General features: G+C 48.4%; 1 protein-coding gene across 4 annotated transcripts in view; it reads left to right on the plus strand.

Moving 5' to 3' along the window:
• The window catches only part of IKZF1 (IKAROS family zinc finger 1), an 88,107-nt gene that overhangs the window by 13,736 nt on the left and 49,334 nt on the right, over positions 1-25,037 (plus strand). For all 4 annotated transcript variants that reach the window (XM_067745642.1, XM_067745643.1, XM_067745644.1 and 1 more), the window contains exon 3: positions 8,214-8,333. In XM_067745642.1, the coding sequence (XP_067601743.1) occupies positions 8,214-8,333 (120 nt within the window). The remainder of the gene's footprint in view (positions 1-8,213; positions 8,334-25,037) is intronic.

The following is a 25,037-nucleotide window of genomic DNA, read 5'->3' on the forward strand; positions in this document are numbered from 1 at the left end:
CGAGAGACAAGGAGAAAGTAGATTGGAAAACAGAGTTTGGGGCACAATTCAGGATATTTGCTAAACGTGGCAATAACACTGCCCCAGTCACCATAGGTTTATTTCAAGCCCTATTGGACATAGCTTCTCCCATCATGGGAGACCCAGGGCCTGGGGAAGTCCTGGGAGATGAGGCCCAAGGTTGGATCACGCTGTCCTGCTGGGCGATGCCCGTGCGCTGGACCCCCAGCCGGTCTAGCCAAGCCTGCCCAGCCCCATATTCATGGGCCCAGGAAGCCCACTGTCTGGCTAGCCCTGAACCTGGATGTGTCCGCAGCAGTCGGGTTTTCAGTATTGTATATTCTCCAGTCTCAGGCCCATGGTCAATCCCAGGTAAGCCTCTCCGCTAGAATGGCCCATGTGGTCCTCTGGGCATGGCCAACCTGCCCACACTGGTTTCCAAGTTGTGACTGAATTCTGCGTCTGGGCCTCGGTCCGTCCTGGTGATGGAGATCAGGGCTGAGCGTGCGGCTGCCACTCTGCCTGCCCGCTGCTCCCAGGAGATGGGCAGGAGGGGAGATTCAAGTTCCCTCGACCTGGAGACAGCCTCCTGCAGCCCACAGTCCCCGCTGCTCTGTCCCTGCCACTCCTGTCATTTAGAAAGTCTGGATTGAGCTCTCCAGGCTGTGAAGTACCAGCAGACTCCTGGCTTTTCAGCTGTGGCATGTAGGCAGTTGATGGACAGTTGGAGGACGTGAACATTGGTCAACACGTTTGGCCTTATCTGTAGAAACGAAAGTTGTGTTGGAGGAATCAGCCCAGGAGACATGCTCGCACACAGGCACTGGGCATTTCTGCCGATGCTCGCTGCAGCGTTGGTGCTGATACTGGAAAACTTTGGTCCCTCCATGCCCTTGTTCGTTCAGCTCTGAACAGTGAGGGCCATCGGAACATAGTCATGTGGAAAGACATCCAAGATGTACGTGAAGGTGAGAAAAGTGTGTTTCAGGATGATATGCAGAGTATGATCCCATCCTTTGAAATGAAAACATATCACACACACACACACACACACACACACACACACACACACACTTTCCACATGCCTGTATATACGTTTAGGAAAATTCTGGAGTGATACTTATTAAACATGCGCTTCCTCTTGGAAGACTGAGGTTGGAAGGAGGGGATGGTTTAGAGAAGAAGGGGACGGAGACTTTGGTTTATCATCTTCTACCTTTCAGCATTATTTGGATTTATTTCCCTTAAACACATACTTTGTTTCTTAAATGTAAGTAGAACAGCAACAACAATAAAACTATTGAAAAAAACAAAAATTTTTGCTCTCTGGAGCCTCTCCTTCGGCTTGGCCAGGATCTGATAGCTGCTGGTAGATGCAGTCTGAGCTGAAGGAGAGGTGAGCCCCATTCCCTGGAATTGCAGACCATGGCTAGAGGTGATGAGAGGGCCAGAAACACGGGATGTTAAACATCCCAAAGGCGCAAAGAGACCCCTTCGTGGTTTCTGATCCTCTGTGTTCCCTTGTCACCTTCCTCTTGGGTGGCTTCCAGATTGGCGTCTTACATGATGCATTGAGGAGGAGAGCCCTTGGGTCCATGCAGACTCTGCTGTCCCAAAGGCAAAGCCGAAAGCCCGAGCCTGGGCTGGCATCTCTAGAAAGTTTTGTAGGAGAATGGCCAGTCAATATTCTGATCCCCTCAGTTGGTAACAAACATAACAAAACCCTCATTTTCTTCTCCTATTTTTCTTGCCCTTAACATTATGCTAAACACTCAATTTGTTTGGAAGTGGCTAAAGAGAAGGTTGGCAGGGGGTGGAGTCAAGAGTGAGGTTGGCCTGAAAAAGCCAACTCTTCTTTGGTTTAAAAAAGATTCAAGATTTGGTCTGAAATTTTCTTTTGTATACTCCTAGCAAAGCAAATGCTACTTGTAGTACTTTACACAAATAGTCCTTTGGATTGTGTTAACCTTGGAGCATTCTAAACAGAGATTAGAGCATTTAAAGAGTTGTGCCCTTTTTAAAAATATTTTTTAAATTTTATTTATTTTTTGTCCACATTGGGTCTTCATTGCTGCATGCGGGCTTTCTCTAGTTGTAGCGACAGGGGGCTACTCTTCGTTGCGGTGCGCGGGCTTCTCACTGTGGTGGCTTCTCTTGTTGCAGAGCACGGGCTCTAGGCGCATGGGCTTCAGTGGTTGTGGCTCGCGGGCTCTAGCTTGTGGGCTCAGTAGTTGTGGCACGTGGGTTCAGTAGTTGTGGCTCGCGGGCTCAGTAGTTGTGGCTTGCGGGCTCTAGAGCGCAGGCTCAGTAGTTGTGGCGCACGGGCTCAGTTGCTCCGCGGCATGTGGGATCTTCCAGGACCAGGACTCGAACCTGTGTCCCCTTCGTTGGCAGGCGGATTCTTAAGCACTGTTCCACCGGGGAAGCCCAAATTGTGCCATTTTTACTAGAGATTTGAAGCATACTTTTTCTACTTCTTGCTGCTTCTCCAATACAATCCTTGTAATGATCACTTTTCCTTTTTGATTTCTAAAATGGAGGAAGGTGGCAGTGAGTTGTAGAATAAGGAGGTACATTTAGCCAAACAGAAGTTAAATTTTTGATTTATGTGAGGAATATGTTCTGAATCATCCCCTTTCCCCACAAAATTATTCCTTGTTATATGCTGCTCCCAAAAAAGAAAAATAGATTTTTTTCTAAGTTGAACCCTACGAAATTGCCACTATCATAGGGAAAAAAAGTTCCAACATCAGCAATTGCATAGGAGTCCACCTAATCTATGTGCACTACTCCCTTGAAAAATAGAGAAGTACTTAATACCTAACTTTTTTTTCAAACTACCTGTTTCTTTCTTCCCTGGGATTTATCCTAAATGTGGACTGAGCCCTGGTTTACGGGGTCTTGCATATAGTAGACACTCAATAAATATTTACCCACTTGTATCCACCAGAGTCGGGAAATGCTGTTGAGCAGGCTTGGAGGAGAGTGTGTCTAAAGCAAAAGCCATCCTTTCCTTTAGGGCACATCTCCTTCATCCTTTGGGTAAGTTTTCTATTGCTTTCTCTGTCTCTGTTTTCTTTGGCACGCTTTCCAAATTATTGGTTATGCGTGTGGTTTATGGTTTGTTTTGGGTTCTAAGGGAAGAGGCAGCCTGTGGGAGGACGGGAATTGTGAGGCCCGTGTCAGCACCTCATCTGTGCCTCCAGCTCTGAGACCTGAAACCGTTCTCCGTGCTTCCTGGACCACTGTGTGTCCTCTGCAAAATGGGGGACTGGAGCCAATTGAGCTCAGAGGATGCTCAGGCTCCTGGGGCCCTATGGGGTGTTTTCTTAGTGGTTGTTTGTAATGTTCGTTGGAACCAGGAAACAAGAACTATGCTCTGTAGACATCCATCGCCTGCCTGGGGAATGAGGCTCATCTGTGTTGAAGTGTCAGTGCAAATGTTAATCAGAGCACATCACATTGATTGAGTGCTTGAGATTTACCACACACCACCCTCGGCATTTTTCTCCTTTCAACTTTACAAGACCCCCACGAAGAAGATACAGGGACCGTCTTCAATTCACAGGGAGCTGAGACTCACAGTTTCAATAACCAATCAGAAGTCCCGCGGGAGCCAGACATGGCACTGAGTAGGAGCTTCCCCGCTCTTCTGTAGAGTCTATTTTCTCAGTTGTTATTTACACCCAGGAATTATGTTCTCCTGGGTAACTGTGCACAGTAAAAACTCATCCACTAGGGAGAAAGGGAATCACAGAACTTTGTTGGGCGAATTATAATCTACGTGAGGAATATTTGCTTGCTGCTGATAAGCTAATTATACAATTTTCTCATCTAATTTGCCCAAAATGCTTCTCATAGGTAAAGCTTTATTTGAAACGTGGGTAGTAGGTAACTTACGTAGAAATTGGTAAGAAGTTTCTTCCACTTTTCTAAATAAGTAAAATGACCTCTCACCTCCTAAATTCTTCCATTTCAATACTTGATTTCTCACTGTCTACAGTTCTGCGTGTCTGTGTGACATTGTACGTGCACTTGGGGGACATATGGGCACTTGGTGCTGTGCATACCTCTTTCTATAGGATGTTACATTTACAAAATAATACCATAAGCTTATTTAGCATATTAGCATCCATGCACTTTATTATTTTATCCTCACAACAACCTTGTGAGCCAAGCCAAAATCATGTTTTTTAGCCTCATTTTACTCTTGAGGAAAGCGTCTTAAAGAGGTGACTTATTATGGAATCTGTCTTATAATTGGTCAGGTCTGAGCTGTACCCCGTGTCAACTAACTTCTAGTCACAGTGTGTTAATATCTGCTGTGTGTTGGCTTGATTTAATAACTTCATTTTCTTATCTTTTATCACGGTGTTGTATTTTATACCCGGTGTTGTATTTTAAGCGGTTAACTGGGTAAATTGGTTTAAAATCAACACATAAAAATATGTTTGCTCCCCATGAAGGTTTTGATGAAGTGGTGGAGGTTCATCGTGGAAATCTCCAGCAGGGGAAGGATCCCAGGGTCGCTGAGTACCAAGGCTCAAGCCAGTGATTAATGCCTCAGTAGCCGCTGCTCAAACTTGGGGGCTTTTAGGCAAATCAGATGAGCTCTTAAAAACCATCACAGAGTGCGGGCGAGGTGAGGCTGAATTCCAGCAGGGCTCGTGACAGGCACGCGGCTGTCTCACCTCGCTCTCTTCCAGTGCTGACTTTTTACCAGATGCCCCTGCACACGCCGAGACTCATGTTTTATTCTCGCTGCTTCTGCGTGGGGAGCTCCTACGGATCGACCCGACCCAGGGTATTTAGAATCATGGTCCCTACTGTTTCCATTATTCCTTTTCCTCCCCCATGTAGGAAACAATGAAAGCGCTGAGATGCTGCAGGACTGCTGGGCTGTAGCTCAGCACAGGAGCCCAGCCAGGCGGAAGCGCGCCTAGGATCTCACCAAGTTCTAGTTGGTCCTGTTCCCAAGAAACGAATCAGCTAAATTTGAAAAAAGATTATGTGGATGCATTTTTCACGTGAATGGAGGAGAGAGACCACATCCCTTCACTGGATAAATCCCAATTCTTTATGATGCTCCCTTGGTTTCCTTGTGCCCGGGCATCTAAATTGATCCCAGAGTTCTCCAGTGTTATCATCAGGAAGCTCAGAATAAAAAACAACACAAGGGCTTCCCTGGTGGCGCAGTGGTTGAGAGTCCGCCTGCCGATGCAGGGGACACCGGTTCGTGCCCCGGTCCGGGAAGATCCCACATGCCGCGGAGCGGCTGGGCCCGTGAGCCATGGCCGCTGAGCCTGCGTGTCTGGAGCCTGTGCTCCGCAATGGGAGAGGCCACAACAGTGAGAGGCCTGCGTACCACAAAAAAAAAAAAAAAAAAAAAAAACACAAAACATGAATACAGTCTAGTTTCTCAGTGTCCCGCTCCCAGCCCGTAACCATGACAGCTGGTTAATCAGAAAGGCGAACGTGCACACCCCACACTCTGTACCTTTAATGATCCAGTCAGTTTGTTGGGCCAGAGTTCCCATGGTCCGTTCTGTGGAGGCTCCTTGGGGGTCTTCGCAGAAGCAAGTGGCCTGGGCCTCTGGTCCTTCAGCCAGAGGCTGAAGATGGGCACAGAGGACGGGTTTCGTATATTGAAGTTCTGTGGAAGAACTAGAGATTTTCACCCGAAGTGAAGTAAGTCAGACAGAGAAAGACAAATATCATATGATATCACTTACATGCGGAATCTAAAATATGATACAAATCAACGTACCTACGAAACAGAAACAAACTCACAGACGTAGAAAACACACTTATGGTTATCAAAGGAGAAAGGGGGGGAGAGATAAATTAGAAGTTTGGAATTAACAGATACACGCTACTATACATAAAATAGACAAATAACAGGGTCCTACTATATAGCACAGGGAACTGTATTCAATATCTTCTAATAACCTATAATGGAAAAGAATCTGTAAAAGAATATGTGTGTGTGTGTGTGTGTGTGTGTATAACTGAATCACTTTGCTGTATACCTGAAACTAACACAATATTGTAAATCAACTTTACTTCAATAATTTAAAAAATATATTATTCTTACCAAAAAAGAATTGAAAAAGAGTCCTCTGACCACCTCCCTGAAGTGCTCAAGGTTTGAAGACCATAGCTCTAGGAAATCAGAAGGAAAAAAGAGTTGTCAGTTGGTCATATGCTTCCTGCGGGCTCCTGTTCAGAGCTTTGGCCCACCTGTACAGGTGAACAGTAACACTGCGTCTTTAGCTGTTGCTACTTTTAAAGTCTTCCTTTTAGGGCGATGCAAATATTACTGATGGAATGCACATTTAGTGTAACACGAGCACTTCAATCAATTTCTCTCTGGGCTTTGGCTTTTCCTTGGGAAATTCTTATCAGCCTGCCCCACCTTTAGCTATCCATCTTGTATTGGCTATCCAAATATACCCAATAATGCTCTTTCTGAAAATATGCCAATTGAGGTAATTACAGCTAAGCTGGAATATTAAACTGTGATGTCTGTTTTTTTTTTTTTTTTTTTTTTTGGTACGCGGGCCTCTCACCGCTATGGCCTCTCCCGCTGCGGAGCACAGGCTCCAGACGCGCAGGCTTAGCGGCCATGGCTCACGGGCCCAGCCGCTCCGCGGCATGTGGGATCTTCCCGGACCGGGGCACAAACCCGCGTCCCCTGCATCGGCAGGCGGACTCTCAACCACTGCGCCACCAGGGAAGCCCTGTGATGTCTGTTTGCTAGAGAATGCGATACTATTCCCCAAAGCATCGCCTTGGTGCCTTGCAGCTTCTATTTTAAATTATTCCTGGAAGGGTCGTCTCCTATGCCGGGGATGCTGCCCTTCCCCTGAAGGGTTGTGTCGCTTTCGCAGGTGGTTTATTCAAACAAACAAGACAGTTTCGCACTCTGCCTCGCCCTGTCTTCCAGGCTTGTCTTCCACAGCAGTGCTCATGGGCTATTCTGCATCCACTGGGGGCCTCACCAGCTCTTTCCTTGCCTGGTTTTATTGTCTCCTAACTCAATTTTAGGTAACATCTATGTTAGAAGGTACAGGGGTTTCCATTTCAAAGGAGACGGAGCATTTTCTACACATCTAGGCTTCCCAGTATTGAATTCTTGGGAGTGGGAGGGATTTCCCCATTTCTGGAGCTTCTGATGAAACCTTATAATATAGTCAAAAACAGAGTCGGGCATCCCGTAAAACCCTATCTCATTTGGTAAATCCTACTTTGTGAAGCAGCTTTTAGAGTTGTGTGGATTCTGTTTTGCTTTCATATTTTGAGGATAAAAATTCCTGGTGGCAGACCCTCTGTGCACGTGGGGCAGAATCGTGTTGATTCCCTGTTCATCCTCCTTCCAGGCTTCCCGGCCCCATCAAGTTAATCAAATCGGGCAGCTGGCAAAATACCTGCCCCCTGGCTCTGGAAAAAGAGAGTGAACAGACCCAGAATGTGTAGCTCTGAGCAGGACACTCAATCTGGTGACCTTAAAAACGAAATAATATGAGGGTGTGGTGAGCAGGCTTATAGGAGGGCAAAGTGGAACAAACGTACAGGGGAAAATGTGGCCCTAACACGTGAAGAGGCTTAAAAACGTGGATGCCTTTTGACCCAGGCACGAAACTCCCGGGGTTTATACTACGGTGGTTCTTAAAAACGTGGGCAGAAGCTGTCTGCTTGGAGGTTTACCACAGTGTTGTTTCATTAAAAAAACAAAAACAAAAACAGATTGAAAACAATGTAAGTTCAAAAATAGAAAAAGGATTTAAATAAATCCTAGTGTGCCCATGCAATGAAGTATTACACAGACACCACAAAGTTATGGAAGTAGGGCCACTGGTTATGAGAATGTCTAAAAAGTACAGTTTATTTTGATCAAGAAAATATGTCACCACGCATTATCCGTAATATATAAGTATCCATGTATGTGTACACACACGCACACACACACACCACAGTTTTAATAGTGGTGATCTCTAGGTGATATGTATTTTTCACATCTGTGTCCTCTCAGTTTTGGGTGTGGCAATGGTATTATTTTATAAAAAGGAAAGCAGGTTCTAATCCCCAGAGAGAAACGTGAACTCAATCCAGTAACTCGAATGAAGCCAAACCACGGTGAGGCCCATCGCAGTGACCACCCCCCCAGGGGTGACCATGTCCCCAGAAACTCAAGCTCCTAATTGCCTCCTCAGGGAAGGAAAGCCCCCCGGTGAGTGACACCCCCGACGATGGCGATGAACCCATGCCTGTCCCTGAAGACCTTTCCACCACGTCTGGAGGCCAGCAGAGCTCCAAGGGTGACAGAGGACTGGGTAAGTGGCCTCCTGTCCACAGACTGTCACGTGCTCTAGTCCTCCTGGACCTTTGTCTCTTTACAGTCATTTCACCTGTGGTTCCCCCTCAACCCCCATGTCAAGAAAACACAGCATGCAGGACGGGAGACCCCGCTCAGTGTGGTCTTGAGCCCTGTGTGGGAAGCAGCGTGGCCAATCTGCGGAGCATCTCCCAAAGCAGGCACCTCACTGGCCTCATGTCCTCAGCGCACTGCAGCAACATCCACGTTTATGGATTGTAGACAGGGAAAATTATCCATTTTATGTGTAATGGCAATAGGGCTGTTCATTTCATAGCTCTGGTTTAGAAGGAGCTGAATCTGGCCATTTTTAGTTACCCTTCACATCTCTATTTCTTGAATGTCCAGTTTAACTGAAAGTAGAAAATTTGACAAGTAGAAAAATTTTAATGTTAAAAGAAGATCTAGATCATCTTGACTAGCGGACGTTTACACGCCTTCTCCATCAAAGAATGTGTATGGAAGTATCTGCAATCTCTCCCCTGGCTAACCTACCCAGGCTACAGTTCATGGTGAGAAGTCTCAGTCCACCCTCTTTAAGAAAACAGAGGCCCGGAGAAATGCAGTGAATTAGCCAGGGTCACGTAGCGGAGTCAGAAGGAGACTCAATTTCTGACTCAAGACTGGTTTTCACTCCATGATACCCTATTCTCATCAGCGAATGAGCCAACAGTTCCTTGGAGTACCTATCTTTTTTCTTTTTATAGAGATAAAACTGTGATGTTGAGAGCCACTTATCTGCACAAAAGAGTATCATGAAGGGTACGCAGGTGGAAATGAGGTAGGACAGGTAGGACGGATCTCATGTGGATCAGCTCATAAGAGCCACGGCCAAGGAGGGCACGTGTGTAAAGTTCTCGGGGTTCTGAAAATCGCCAGTTATTTTCCTGTAGGACATCCTAATGTGATAACTAAGAAACAGATTTTGTACGTTTTCATGTGTCTTGGAAACCAAGTAGACGCTGGGTATTATGGTTCTTCTGTTTTAATTTAGCTGTACAATTAGCTGTACAAACAGACAAAGATAGTGGCTAAAGCCCTTTGACGTAGATGAACCAAGAAAACATGTACATTTCTGAATCCCTTTTCCCTGTTAGAAGATGTATATGTGGGTGAGTAGGGGGAGAGAAGGAGGTCTGTGGACCTTGCCTTTTGTTCCACACACATCCTTTCAGGGTTTCCCAAAGCTGAGACACAAAAGAGCATGCTTTATTGTAACTGATGCACTTATGTTTAAAATTGTCTTCTGTTTATTACAAGAGATACTGGTTTGTCATACACCCTGTACTGCTGCAAAGTTTCCTTTCAAGGCACATTTACATAAATCAAAAGATCAAATGTAAATAAAAACATTAGGACAATGAGGGTGTGTATACATGATAAAAATTTGCAAAGGCTCAGGGACCAAAAGCCAGAAGATATTATGTGGATACGTACCCACTAACCATTTAAATGAACCGAGAACCCAGACATCAGAGTTAGGACTCCGGGGTCATTATGGAGAAACTGGGGAGCCGCCCCCCTCCGCCCCCGCACCGAAATCCCTGCAGCTGCTGTGCAGGCTGACAGCCATGGTCACCTTGGGCAACCTGTAGAGAACTGAAAGTCGGGCCGGTTCCTGGAGAGTGGAGAAGAGTCCACTTGGTGTAGGTAAACAAGCCTTCGTTATAAATGCCTTCACGGTCTAAATATACCACCCCTTAAGAACTTCAGGTTGTGGGTGATCTGCCTTGGTAAGAGGTCATCAAGCCCCTGGTTCCAAGGCTGCGTTCTGGTGGTGAACTTCGGGCTGGGTCCTGACAGAGCCCGTGCAGGTGTGGCTGGTACAGCGGGGGGGGGTGTGATCTCCCGCAGGCTCTCTCCAGTGCTCGCTCGCCATGCAACACGATGCTCACCCACTTCTCCTTTCAGCGTAAGGTTTCTAAAGACTGAATTTCAGAGTTGTAAAACTTCAAATGCCCAAGCATCCTCTTTCCTTGGTTTGTAAACAGCGGCTGCCGCGTGGACGGGCAGGGAAGGTGGTTGGAAGTGAGGGCCAGGGACAGAGGAGTGATGGGTCACTGCCAGGAAACTAGAAAAGACAGAAGCACAGACTACAGGAGGAGACAGCGGGCAGGTTTAAGGAGACAGGTGAGTGGGAGAGAATCCCAGAGACCAAGGGGTAGAGAGGAGCATCGAGGAAATTGACTGCTGTTCACGCTCGGCCAGTGAGCTTTAGAAACCATCCTTTATGGCTTTTGAAGGAAACCAGCTGGCTTGAGCAGGCGGTGGTAGGTTGTTTATTAAAGTGATGCCTCTTTGGTAGCACTGAACAAATGAAGTATGTCAATAGCGTTAGGAGACCACTTTAAAAGATGGGGAATTCGAAGCTGGAAGTAAAAGGAAAGGCACTCAAAGGCACGTTTCCTCAGCTCCCTGGGAAGAAAGCAAAGGAAGGAGGGTCAGGGGACAGACAACAGGAAGCAGGAGCCCCGCCCTGCTCGGGGGCGGGGGGGGGGGGGGGGGCCCTCCCTTCACAGAAGCCGGAGCAGCACAGCACAAAAAGGAAGAGCCAGGGAGAAGGCACCGGGGAGGATGGTGAGGAGGGCGGAGGCTGGCCCAGGAGAAGGTGCACCTGGGAGGGCAAGGGTGGAGCCTGGGCCCCTCCCAGGCAGACCTCTGAGCCTTGTTGCCCTCATTTCAAACTGGCGGCAGCATCGGAACTCAACTCACAGAATGGTCTCCAGGGGTAACTGAAAACATGCAAACTCGCTTTGCTGAAGACAGAATAACAAAGTCAGAAACAGACAGTAAAAGGCAGAAAAAGATCTTTTAAAGGTTTATGGGCAGAGTAAAGGAGCCTGTTGTAGCTTCCCCTGAGAGAAGGGAAAGACAATGGATAAGATTTGCAGCACCAGGAATAGAAGAGGAATTTACTAATTAAAAAAATGTGGTCCAGAGATCAAGCAAACTGAAAAGACAGCCAAGAAGACGGGGGAGGGATCAGTTAGGAGAGGGCAAGACCAAGAGAGAGACTGAGGTGCTGGCTACCCCCAGACCCAAGGTCCAGTCAAGGGTGCTGGCTGCTCCGGTGGAAATGTCAAGGAGAAATGGCGAGAGGCCAAAAGATGGGAAAAGATGGGAAAGTCTTAGGTGATAGTAGATCACTGGGTGTCTCTTTTAGAAGGAGCCAAGGGGTGCTTTTGAAAAGCTCTGAGCCCTCCTTACCAGTTTTAGACAAATCTAATCCCAACCAGAACAGACCTGAGTAATCAACAAGTTGTTGGGAAAGGTAGAAACCAGCCCCCTAAGATGGGGAGGTAGCACCTCACTGGTGGCAGGTCATTCCCAGCATGAGAAGAGTAATGACTTTGCACCTCAAGCCTTCCCGCAGTCTTGAGGGAAGTCCTGGAGGACTGTGTGGAAAGGTGGTCAGAGGAGTAAGGCCAGGCCAAGGCTCTGGCTCTCATCTAGCTCCATTTTCTTCTGGGTCTGAATAGAGGACGCAAGGGTCTGAAGTGCAGCGTGAAGAATGTAAGATAGACACAGGAGAGGACTTCCTGGCCATGAGGGATTTAGTCATCAGGACAGTCTACTTAATGAGATGCTAGCTCGTTCTTCTGAAGTGGTCTGTTTAAAAATGAGAGAAATCTCGCCTCTGAAGTGGTTGTGTATGAAACTGCTAAAACGGAGGATGCACTCAGTGACCTCCTAAGGCAACCCCCAAATTTACTCAGTGACCCATGGCAGGTGCCCTAGAGAAGTGGAAAATGGGTCGAGAGTTCTTCTGACAGCTGTTGACCAGGGGTGATTAAAAGTGTCTCCTGTAGAAATGATGTCAGGACGGGCGTCTAACAGGACTGAGTAAAGGAACGAAAAGCTTAGTTCTTTTCCTCCTTTGTTCAATAACCCGTACGTTGCTTTCTTCCTTCGGGCCTGGATTTTTACCCATTACTGCCTTGCTCTCCCTTTGCTTGTGTGGGTTTCCCTGTCCTAAAATTGGGCAGGGGTCCTCCAGCTGCCGCATGCTATCAGTGAGTGCACAGGCCTGGAGAGGAAGGGTGAGGACTGCAGGCTGGCTGGCTCCAGCCCCAAGAGAGACTGTGAGTAAAGTCAGAAGCCCCTTCCCCTTTGAGTGTAGATGGCTGGCAGGGAAGGAGGCTTGCTGGGCTGGAGCAGAGGAGACAGGGAGAGGCCAGAAATGGAGAAGAGAGATTTGAGGCCAGAAAACCAGATGGTACCCTAAGAGAGATGCCTGGCAAGGTTAGGATTTAGAGTAGAATCAAAGGGAAGACCCAGGGGCAGAAGCCCAGTAATGCCCAGGGGGTGGATGAATTAGCCGACAGCCAAAGACGCGAGGCTGGTTTGAGGTTGAAGGAGGCTTTCCAAAGGCTCGGTCGGCTCCATGGACAGTCAGGATGACCTTGTGTAGTAGTCACTCGAATGCAGAGGGAGATGCGAGGTTGGGTGCCTTTTGAATACGGGGCGATGACGTGTGTTTGTGCCTGCCTGCCACATTCTAGAATGTTCTTCCCTTGCTCAGGACCTACGCCCAAAGTAGGGCGGTGACAGCCCTTGCTTCCTGGGTGGTTTATCGTAGGATGTAATTCCTGCAGGTCACATCCCCCAGAGTGGTGTTTGGAGCCTTCTAGAAGCTGAATTCTTGCATCAGCCTGGGTCCTTGGGTCCTTCCCTTGGAAGATTTTGACCAGAGTTTGATTCACCCTGGCAAAAACGGAAAGAAAAAAAAAAGTAGAAAAAAATCTGGCGTTCTTCCCCCTGGAATCCAGGAAAATGATTGTGTCTACACATAAATTCTCTTTTTTGGTCCATTCACTTGAAGTAAACATTGCTTTATTCCATCATGAGTTCCAGACCTAAAGTGTGAACCGTAAGAGGTTTCACACCTTTTTCACTGGTGATCCTGGTACCAGATCTCACCTTTGTTTTGAAGTTCCAGGCGGGGCACCATGACGGTGGCAGGACGGTGGGTGAGGGCTGTAGCACCTCTCCACAGCCTGGGTTGATGGGAGATGCTGGAGAGAGTTTTTCACGGTGGAAAACAGTGGGCTTTGGGCTAATTGGAGCTGGGGCGCTGGCGTTTGAGTACGGATGCTGCGCCCGCTTATCTAATCAGCAGTTAGAGGAAGTCGTTTTTATCTGTGCAGTGCATCTCCTCTGAACCGAGAAACCCCATTTGAGCTTGGGAGAACTATTATCTCACAGCATCTGAGCATTAGCTGCAGCTGGTCTCGAGCTTGTTGGGATGGGATGTGCGCTGTGAAACAGTCTCACAGAGAAACCCGTCCAGGGCTGAACTCCATCCAGGGCTCGGGTATCTTGGTTTCCCGGTTTCTTCTGAGGAACAGCTCAAAGCATGTCATTTAGATTCGTGTCCACGCCTCTGGTTTATTTAGTTCCTTACTCCTTTTCGTAGTTGACACATTGTGCAGTGCTTTTGTTGGGGCACCTTTTAAAGATTCTGTCGTCTTCATCTTCCAATTTGCCGTCTCTGCCTGCGGTGCCTGGTGGAGACCACAGAGGTTACCATACATCACCAAACCAAGAGGAGGCCAGTTGGAAAGATTCTCATTTTCCTGAATTTCCCAAAACGTGAGACACAGCATCAAAAATATATATATATATTTTGCCTACTGTGTAAGTCTTTCAAGTTTTGAAGAGGGACTATTAGGTAGCAGGTTCATTGCTTCCCATTTAAAAGTAAATGTTAAGTTTTTTCTGACCTCTGTTTTGTGGGGCAGTGCAAAACACTTGGAAATCATGATCTTTGTGGAACATCTTGACACGTTGGTACACGAAATTAAAATAAGTGATTGTGTGCTGCATGGGGTACCATCCTGTACTGGGTTGTGGTGTATAAAGTGAGACCAGGCAGCAGAGGCTTCTGTGTGTCGTGCCTGTGGGGCCTGTGTGTGTGTGTGTGTGTGTGTGTGTGTGTGTGTGTTCTGTGTGGTAGTCAACAGGACACCACAGTGGGTCGCGTGGAGGAGCATCTCTGTGCCTCGGACCCAGCTGCAGTGATTCCGTCCTGCTAGCCCTGGCAGGTCGCCTCCCTGTGCGGTGAGGGTGTCACCTTGCCCATCGCTGTAACCAGGGGGCCGGCGGGGCTGCGAGGTAGGGCCATCCGTGCAGCGGCAGCCGTGGGTGTCATTATCATCCATCAGGCATGCTTGCTGTGAGATCTCTGCGGGATCTGGACACCAGATGAGCACGTGCTCAGGTCACCTCCTGGCAGGTGACTTGGAGGAGAAGCACCAAGGTGGTGACCTCACAAGACGCCGAAAATTCCCAAGAAAGAAGGCAAACGGGAAGCAGCACGTGATCGGTGTGGCAAGACCAGAGGGTCTCAGCAAACTCCGGGTCCTTCCCAGCGGCTGGCGAGAGCGGGATACGAGGCAAGGCCTGGCTGGAGGGTGGAGGGCTCGTGAGTGTCCCCCCGCCAACCCCGCCGTGGTGAGGGCTGGCCCACCGGGAGGATGTGCTTGGGGACGAGGGACTCACGGCACTGAACTGTCAGGTCATCTGAGGGCCAGTGTGTCCTGCTTGTACTCGGAGATCAGTGACCACACGGTTGGAGGCTGTCAAGGTGTGTGTGACCGAAAGCAGGGCCCCTGCTGGAGGCCAGGCTGCTCTGGGCCCCGCCCTCCTGTCACCTCCCCACTGGGTTCACTTTAGGATTTGGGACTGCACCGTTTAGGTTGGCTTTGTGCTTTGTTTGAACTTGTGTTTCTGTGACTCTTAGGACATGAGGCCCTTCCATTCAATACCAGTAATATTGACTGAGCCCTTCTCCCTGGCTGGCTGATGCAGCCGCTGCCTCGCAGACCTTAGCAGTTACAGCTTGCAGACTGATCGCCCAGTGCCGTAAGGCACGGCAGAGTGCTCACAGGGACATCAAGTTTTCTCTAAAGAAAGTGGACAGAAGGGCTTGTTCCCAGCTGGGCTGGGGAGTGGGACCATGGGGAGAATCAGGGAGCTGAAGTTCTCACAGAGGCGCGAAGGTGAGTCATGTCTGACCTTAGAAAACGCGTGGTAGTTGGGAGGGGCAGAAGTGGGTGGGCAACGTCACAGCCAGGGCCCCCGTGGCCAGCTCTGGGAGCGAGCTGTGGGGTTTGGAGGGGACCCCGCCAAATGTTTCCTCCAGACCTGAGTGCTGGCAAGATCATCTGGGGACAGCAAACGGGGAGAGATGTCCTGTGCCTGAGCTGGGAGGGGCCGGGTGGGGAGGTGATTCCCAGCAGTGGGCACAGCGTGTTCCACGCGGTGTGGGCACGTGAGTGAAGGGACTGCAGCAACTCTCTTAACAGAACGGGAAATGGACCCAGAGTTGGGGTTGGCTGGAAGTCCGTTGACAAGTTTGTAGCCGAGGAACTGTCTGGAAGGCAGGGCATGGGAGGGGTGGACGGAGCTGGTCTGGCTGTGCCAGCAGGGGTGCTAAGCACCAGGGCCTCGGGAATACATGTGTGTGATTGTCGGGAAGAGAAAGCGAGGGAGGAAGCAGAGAATCAGTTGCTTGATTCGGGTACAACTTTCTGGAAAGAAACATGGTGTAGAAGTTACCGGGATAGAGGTTTTAGGGAAGATGCGAAGCATGAAAGGGAGGACGGAGGGGCTGGGAAGGGGCCTTCGGGAGTTGGGTGGTAGCTTCCCAGAGGGCTCGGTAGGGGTGGAGGCCCAGATCGAAATGCAGCGGAACAGGAGGGGCCGGGGAGCTCAGGCAGCCGGCAGACAGTAGGGATGCGGGGACGGGCCAGGAGCAGGCTGTGAGGATGCAGCCAGGGAGGGTTCTCAGGGTGGCCTGTGTCAGAGGAGGATAGTTAGGTCTGTTAGAAGGCAGATGGGAAGGAGTGACTAGAGAGAAAGGACTAATATACGACAGCCCAGTGGAGCCCCAGCGCAGGCAGGCCCGGCCACCCAGGGGCTGGGCTGGCGTGTGTCTGCCTTTCCTGCCCCCCACCAGGCCCTTGTGACCCTCTCCCCTCCTGCATTCAGTCTCCATTCGGGAATGCCACGTCCGATGGGCCCTCCCTGACCTAAAGTGGCAGCACCGACCTCTCGCTCTTCGCCTGTCCCCACGTGCAGGGAAAGCACGCCCCTGGGCTTTGCTCACTGCATCCCAGCATCCGGTGGGCGCCCAGGATGCGTGCACCGAATGCATGGGATGGCGGCCCAGCTCTCTCAGGCAGAGAGCTGGCAGGACAGCAGAGAGCGCTTTTAAGTTGAGGGTTCATCACGTGGATGTTTTAGGCCCCTTTTCTCAGTGGGTACCATGGGTATTTGGGGCGGAGAGCCCTTCCTGGGCTGACTGTCCTTCCCCCCGCCAGGGGCTGTTTAGCCCCCTGTGTCCCACCTCAACCCCCTCATCATGATGCCCAGGTGTCACCACGTTTCCCCACTGAGAACCATCTAACCTGAACACCGTCGTCCTCACGTGGTCCCATGTGTCCACTCACGCGAGCTTCACACTGCAGACAGGCGTTTTGTGGCTGACTGTTGAAGATTTTTTAATACAGTCAGTAGTGTCCCAGAACCAGAAGTATGACTTTTTTTAAAAGGGCATAACCTATAGAAAAACGGGGCCCGGAGAGGTTGGAATACCCCAAGCCTGGCATTTCCAACCCACGCTTCCAGTTTTCTTTTTTTGTTTGTTTTTTGAATTTTATTTATTTATTTTTTATACAGCAAGTTCTTATTCGTTCTCTATTTTATACATATTAGTGTATACATGTCAATCCCAATCTCCCAGTTCATCTCACCACCACCCACACCCCACCCCTGCTTTCCCTCCTTGGTGTCCATACGTTTGTTCTCTACATCTGTGTCTTTCATTTCTGCGTTGCAAACTGGTTCATCTGTACCATTTTTCTAGATTCCACAGATATGCATTAATACACTGTAGTTTCATTTTGTGTCTCCAAAGGAGTGTGTGAACTTGGAAATGCTGGTTATTTTTACAAAGAGAAACCAATGATGGGCTTCTGTCCATCTTCTTCTGACAACCTAAATCCGGGATCACATTGTACCTAGTTGGTTTACTGAGGGAAATAAAGATAGACTCTTACCTATTAAAGTAGAGAGATAAGCAGTATGTTCTGTGTTAGGGTTTTGGTCCCCATTTTATTCTCTGCTTTGTTCCATCTGTGTTGAAAGCATACTTAGCTCTGGGGATAAAACAACCAACCGACATTTTGTTAACTTTCCTTCTACATGGGGTTTCAGAAAGAAATGGAAAAAAAAAAAAAAAAAAGCTTTTGAGCTGTGGTTGCCAGTTGCCACCTGTCCTATCTGGTTAGGACATTTCTGATTTGGGAAGTGTAAATATAACCCAGAAAAAAAAAAGCTTCCCCTCCTTTTATGCAAAAGTAGAAGCCTAAGCAGAGCCGAGCCCTAACCATTGCCCTGTAAAGTTTCCACAGTACCAGTTCGATGAGATGAAAACACTTGCTCGGTTGAGCCAGGCCCCAGGAAGCCGCCTTCCTGGTCCCACAGCCGTGGGGTGGGGTTGAGGCCGAGCCCACTGTAGCCGCCAGATAAGCCCAGCACCCTGCAAGGTCTTAGCAGGAACTGCAGTTCACACGTTACCGCAGAGCCGCTCAGAATTGTAAACGCTTTGCCTGTTAGGACTTGGCGGGGGGACAGGAGCTTACGGGCAACTAGGAGACTGTCTTCAGGTTCTCGGGCTGGAATCAAAGCTTCCAGGCTCTCGTTATCTATTGGTAGTCGGTGGACTACCGTGATTGGAAGGATTTACACCGAAGAAATGGGCAAATGCTACAAATTAGGAACTTTTCTTCTTTTTTTTTTTTTTTGAGAGCTAGTTTACCCGCATACAGTGGCTTAACTCTGATTGTAATGTCTTGACAGCTCCAGTGGAAAGCAGGAATTATCTTACTGATGGCTGTGTGGGGTGGGTGTTTTTTGGAGTGGGTGTTAGGGAAGTCTCAGTCTGTTGGGGAGACCGGGGGCAGTGAGGGGTAGATGCAGCTTGTCCAACACGAGTAGATTCCAAGTGACGCTTTGCTGTTGATGTCACAAACTGGAAATGTCACAGCAGCTAGATTCTCTGTATTAATAAGTAGAATGCTGCTTTAGCAGTTTAGTTTTGCTGCTGGGGGAGTGCGATTAGAAAGGATTCTGTGTCTTATTTATGAGATAGTATTAGTATTATTATTGCTGTTTTTTCGGTTTAAAGAACTTTAAATGCAAAGCGAGACTTGTCTGCATTCCATCAATATGTTGCTAAATTACAGTGATTTTTCCAGGCAAGAATTGGGCTCACGCCGTTCTTCAAAACACATGGCATTGAACTTGGTCTTCTCAAAAAAGTTTCCGTATTGAGTTCCTTGGATGAAACACAACCCTGAGATGTGGGTACAGATCTGGGAGGTGACCTCTGTGATGGTCCCTAAGTATGTGGTGGCTTCACTGGGACATTTTCTCAGCGAGGGCCCAGCAATGCGTGAGCGGCCTGGGGAGCGGTTGGAAAGCTAATCGCCACTGGAGGACCAGAGAGGCTCTTTCCGACATTCGTGCTCGAAGCACCTGACCCTGGCAGCAGCTGGATTAACGGAAGAGTCTTCGTGCCCTACTTTGAGGAGTGAGTTTAGCTGCGAGGATCTTTCAGCAGGTCTAGGGCGTGTCTCTCGAGGCTGCCTGCCAGGAGAACACTTCCCCTGCAGGGGATGTGGCTGCAGGCTGTTGATTTCCACTGAAATCACCCGGGCCTGATTCCGGTGAAGCCCTGAACATCCGGTGTCTTCCCCGCAGGGTGGGGTGTGATGGACGGAAGGCCTGCAACCCCAGGGCCTCACTGTGCTGACAGAGCGCGTGGCAGAGACGGCCACTTTCCTTTTCAGATGAAGGACTGCCACACTAGAGGTGAAATCCTGCTGAAATGAGAAAAGGACTTTTATGACAGCCCTGCAGGCAGCTCTGTGATTATTTTTATTGTTATTCTTGGAATCCGGCAGAATTTTGCTCCTGTCACAATATCTCTACTCTCTCCAGTCAGACGCGGTAACAATAAAAATATGACTTAGCCTGTACTCCCCCCAGCACTTCTGATGGCCTCTGTTTCCCCCCACCCCCCATAATGTTAAATGATGACGATTAACTATTATCGGGTATAGAGAGCACTTAGGTAATCTTAGCATTACGGTTCAAGCGGCCTTTGGCGAAATTCCTGTTCAGTAGACAATGCTGTGGTTTTAAGTGAGAAGAGAAGGGAAGGGAAGGGGAGGGGAGGGGAGGGGAGGGGAGGGGAGGGGAGGGGAGGGAAGGGGAATTATTTTGTCATGATCAACACGACACTTACCATTTTAAAGAAGTGCTATCATTATAAATATGTGGACTCACTGCTGATTTTTATACTTGAAGCCAGAGCTATAGGTGTTAACAGTTAAGGGTTTGTATTTGTTCATTTGTTTGTGTTTCCCATTTCAATAGCTTTTTTTTTTTTTTTTTTACTGATGGAGTATCTCCTAACAAGGCATCCTTAAAATCAGCCTGCCCTGTGCACGCACACACATGCACACTCTCTGCAGGGTAGGTGTGGGGTCCTTCCAGCCAGGTCCTCGCAGGCAGCTGGACTCCAGACCTTCTGAGACATGGTGACCTTGAACAGCCCTTGTTTGGGAAAAGGTTTCATGGATGAATGACAGCCAACATTTCTGGAACATATTTGTGAAATCTGGGAATCACCTGTTCCAGGGTAGCACTGTCCATGGAATACAATAAGACTCACATAGATAATTCTCAATTTTCTAGGAGTCACATTAAAAAAGAAAAACGGCACAGCTGGGACGAATTTTTATATATATTTTATTTAACTCAGTATGCCCCAAATTTTATTATTTAAACGTGCTGTCAGTATAGACAATCATTAATGACCGTTTTACCCCTTTTTTCTACTGAGTCTTTGAAACCCAGCGTGTATTTGAGGTTTGCAGGACATCTCAATTTGGATTGCCCATGTTTCAAGGCTCAGAAGCCTCCTGTGTCCAGCGGCTACCTACTGGACGGAGCAGATCTGGGATTCTATGGAAGTATGTGTCGTTACATCATAGAAAACCTTTTACAATTAATTATTGCTGAAATTAGGCCCCAAACTAGTTAGTCTTCCACTTTCTGAACGTAGTTTTTAAATCAGTTTTATCTTCAAAACGTTTTCTCAATTGTCATCACAAAGGAATTGGAAATTTTGCATTTTAGTTCTTCTGGTTTTGGCCACATTTGATTTAGAGAAAACCTAGGTCCGGTTCCATTTTTTTTACATCATTTGATTTACTTAATGTAGCTCTGTTTCAGCCATAGGTTTTGTAGGCATTTGATTAAGTACATAGTAACAGGAATAAAGCAAAATGTAAACATGTAAAATAAAATAGTTTTCCAAAGCATAGTAGCGGAATGAAATACAGAAATCTACTATTTTTTCTTGTTTTAGTTTTCATCCATTCATTTTATTCTCATGCACTCTCTGTGGTCATTTTGGGTGGTGGGAAATCCTTTTGAATGTTTTGAAGCAAGGCAACTGTTTTATAGACGTAAAGCACATTCCCATAAGAGTGCCGTTAGGACAGGCACCACACGAACTGAGCTCCAAAACCAGGCACCATCATATTGGTGAACTTGTTTGCAAAAATTGTGGAGAATGAAGCTTCTTGATAACGTCCCAAAAGATGCTGCTGCAACCTGATGAAGCAATGGGGCAGGGGTGGTAAAGGAGAGGCTTCTTTCTTTTATTGTAATGTGGGAAAGGAAAGCAGCCGGTGCCTGTACTGCACCCTGAGTAAACAAGCCTGGGGTTTCATCTCGGCACCAGGTCCTGCTGCCCGTGCATGGGGCACCCTGGCACCCAGCCAGGCTGAGCTGTGTGCAAGCCAGACCCCAGCCTTCCTGTGCAAGGACGCCTCATGCTTACTTACTGGCTCGCTTCTTGCATCTCAGGAGACAGCGTGTCCCTGTGTGGCTGCTAGGTTTCCTGAGCACAGCAGATCCAAAGAGCCGCAGAGGCAGCACTGTGGCTTTGATTGTGCTGTCGCTCTCTCAGGCTTTTTTTCTTTCTTTCCTCCTGTCTCTTTCCTTCTCTCTCTCTTTCTTTCTTTCTTTCCTTCTCTCTCCCTTCCTTCCTTCCTTTCCTTCCTTCCATCTTTTCTTTCTTTCCTTTTTTCCCTCCCTCCCTTCCTTCCTTTCCTCCCTCCCCTTCTTTCTTTCTTTTTTCCTTTCCTGCCAGTGTTTCTTCCTTCCCGTCTTTTTTTTAATATTGTTCTTGGAAACAGTTTCATCAAGGTTCTCTAACTTGGGTCCAAGGACCAATAATGGAAACCTTTAGCTCAGGAACAAACTATCTTAGGAGGCCTCAAGGAGAGGCTGCTCCAGTGCCCTCAGGTACCGCATACCTGGGCGATAAGTAACCTAATGTAGCAGTACAGTCGGCAGTGACGGGAAGACTCACAGCCTCCCAAGTTCAAGGTCACTGGCTCTTGCCTTTTGCTGCTTGTTAAATGGAATAGACAGGGATGACCTGGTTCATGATTTGTTGAGAAGAACCACGTCTTTGTACAAAAGGGCTGTACCAGGAAAAACCATCATGGGGAAGGGTTGCCTCTGGAGCTGAAGAGCACACCTTCCCCAGCTGAGCACACGTGGAGGAATGCCGTGCCGCCAGGCTGGGTTCCAGGCTGCTGCACCTGAGTGCATGTGCCCAGCACTTGTCCTCAGGGGCCCAGATTTTTCCATTGCTCACACTCACTTTGTAGCTTCCGCACCGTCATTCCCCGCTGAACCCCAAGCACCTGCTTTTGAATATTTGAGGCAAGCCTTTCTTTTTCTTTTAGGAATAGTTAAAAGTCCCTTTGGAACCTTAGACCTTTGCACGAAAGTGTTGACTTAGTCTGGGGAATGCTGTTGTTTGGTTCAAAAACACAGTTAAATTGTAAAGTAGTGAGAATCGTTTTCTGGGTTGACATAAGTTCACCCTAAAAAATCACCCCCGGAAGATGATGAGTCCAGCTTGTTGTAGGATTGGAAGCGGAGCTCCCTGCATGCACTGCCTGCATCTGCAGGTACATTGAATGAATCAGACGTTTTCCCTAAGTGCATCCTGTGTAAGGTAGTATTTAAAACTGGCTTGGAAAGGATGACCATCTTGCTGTGTATTTGCCGTGCGCGTCTCCTCGTGCGTGGGGGATGGACAGGCCACGTCCTTTGCGACTCCAGATTCGTTTCTTTGTCCCTCCCGATGAGTCCTTGAAGAAGCCCTTCGGCGCCTGTCTCCCCCATTCTCTTTACAGGTTGGTACCATAAGGACCTGTCATCCACATCTCACCTCTGTACCCATTGTACTCTGGGAAATATATTTCACAGCTTCCAAGCTGTGTACCTAAATTCACCTGAGCACACCTGGCCTTCCTGCACTTCATCAGTGCTGAAAATGCAAAACCAGCCTAAGATGCCGTGAGGCACGTGCGCCGCCTTTGGATGTGACCCGCCCTGAGGGCACCGGATGCCCGGTGCCCGTGCGTTGCGTCCAGCTAGATGTCAGGGTCCCTGCAGGCAGCACTTCTCCTGCTGCTTCTCCAGCCCGTAACACAACGAGGGGAAAAGCAGGACGTAATGAACATCCTGACACTCAGAAATACCAGATCCAGTGTATTGTGAAAATCCTCTATTGTGTCTGTTCATGAGACTGGCTGTAGAAATAGAAAATCGTTTCAGTTGAAAGTCTGGAAACAATATTTTAACCATCGAAGGAAAATAGTTAACACAAATGGGAAGGAAGCAATACTTAACACAGTTGAGGGGAAAATAAAATGTCATCTAAAACTTTAAATCCATATGTATGGGAAGTAAAAGGGAAATGAATATTTTCAGTTTTGCTGTATAATTAGGATTTGCTTTGCGGTCCAGAGTCTGTGAAGGGCCCCCCCCCCGGGCTTCTCCCAACCCTTAAGGGGACAAATAATCCGAATTCACAGCATCCTGGGATCTCAGAAATTATTAGCATGCCCTACATTGAAAATGTTTACAGGCGTAGACTCTGGGTTTGTTTGCTCCTCTTCAGTCTGGAAAATTGGAAAGAAATCCGATTGCTCCTTGACATGGTATTGAAAACTGTACTGTCTTCAAAGTGCTATCACTGAATCCATCCCAAGCTGCTAGACCAACTGTCATGGGGAGTCAAAGCTGTGTGAGAACCGGCATCCACAGGGGTTAAATGGACAGAGGGACCTGAAGGGTCCCTGGTAGGGTTGTGGCTAAATGGCTAGCCCAGGTTCTAAGCAGTGTCAGCGTTCCAGATTGCAGGGAGCAAGCTGGAGGTGGGGATTGAGCCAGCCTTGGAGGATTGATTAGTGAGAGAAATGTTTGTTAATTACCTGCTCCCTCCCAAGCACCCTGCTAGGCACAGGGGCAACTAAGAAAGGTGAGATTCCGGGGCTCAAAGAGTTTACCTGCTGGTGGAGAGAGGAAGGATGCAGCTGAGCAGAGAGAGAGAAATAGTAAGAAGGGAAAATATAGAAACAAAATATTTCTTCTTGTCCGGCAGACAGTTCTGTCTGCTTCATAGTAATGAAAACGTTTAGCTTGATGCTTTGAAGTTCATGCCCGCACTGACTGCAATATGACCGTACCCCTAGGGAAAAGGTGAATGGGCGCATCTGTCTGCACGTGCTTGAAACCAGGCCAATTTAGGAAAGCTTCTGAGGCTGACTGCTTCCGCCACCCCAGCACTCACGGAAGCAGCCGTGTACACAGCTTGCTTGCTCTCTGCTCTGTGTCTGCGGTAGGGATGGATTCCCAGTCCCATGAAGCATTCCAGACCAAAGTCCCTGAGTGGTCCTGAGCCCAGGGCTCAGCATCCTTGATAGGGGATGGCCGGCCTGTGTGGGCACCTCGTGAGACAGCCTGCTTGAGATTTCGAGAGACACTGAATGTTAGAAAAGCCTTGAAGGAATCTGCTTCTGTCCAGAGCCATCCCTGTCTCCGAAGTGTGGGAGCCCCACCAATCATTGGAGACAGTAGACCAGGCCCTCAAAGCACCTCCTTCTCCCAGCCAATGTGTTCCGGTTCCCTCCGAGTGTGATGAAATAAGCAGGATCGTCTGTTTGCTCCGCCTCTCCTCACTGTTCTCACGGTCCCTGGGCATTGCACGGTGTGCCCAAGTCTCCTGAAACCCGGCACCAAAGGGCCTCGCTGGCCGTGGCTGGGGATGCAGGTGAGAGAGGAAGCCCAGTCTCTGCCCCGAAGATGAGCTCCCCTTGGTTCAGATCTACCTCTGTCCCCAGGGTGCGAGGGAAGACCGCATGTCAAAGCCAATTTTGTTACCGTGCAGGAGTCTCTGCTGTTGGTTTATAAACACGTGGGTACAAAACACATCTTCTGTCCTTTTGAACTTTAATGTTCTAGTTCTGCAGAGCAGGGGCCACGTAGGAATAGAGCCTTCCTTGATTGGGTGCAGGTTTCTCCTAGATGCACAGTCGGGTCAGATGTGTGTAGCAGAGACTTGGGTTCACCGCCAAATAAGAACTCATCGTCCCTTTCTCAGAACAGCTTTCAAGACTGTCTCCCTCCTCTTGCACCTGTGCCTTTGGCGTTTGGAGTGTCCCGTGCTGTTGGGTACAGTGTGTTTCCTTTCAACCTGTTAGGGTCCTTCTGGAAGGACTGT

Source organism: Pseudorca crassidens, chromosome 8, assembly GCF_039906515.1.
Source record: "Pseudorca crassidens isolate mPseCra1 chromosome 8, mPseCra1.hap1, whole genome shotgun sequence".
Taxonomy (NCBI): Eukaryota; Metazoa; Chordata; class Mammalia; order Artiodactyla; family Delphinidae; genus Pseudorca; species Pseudorca crassidens.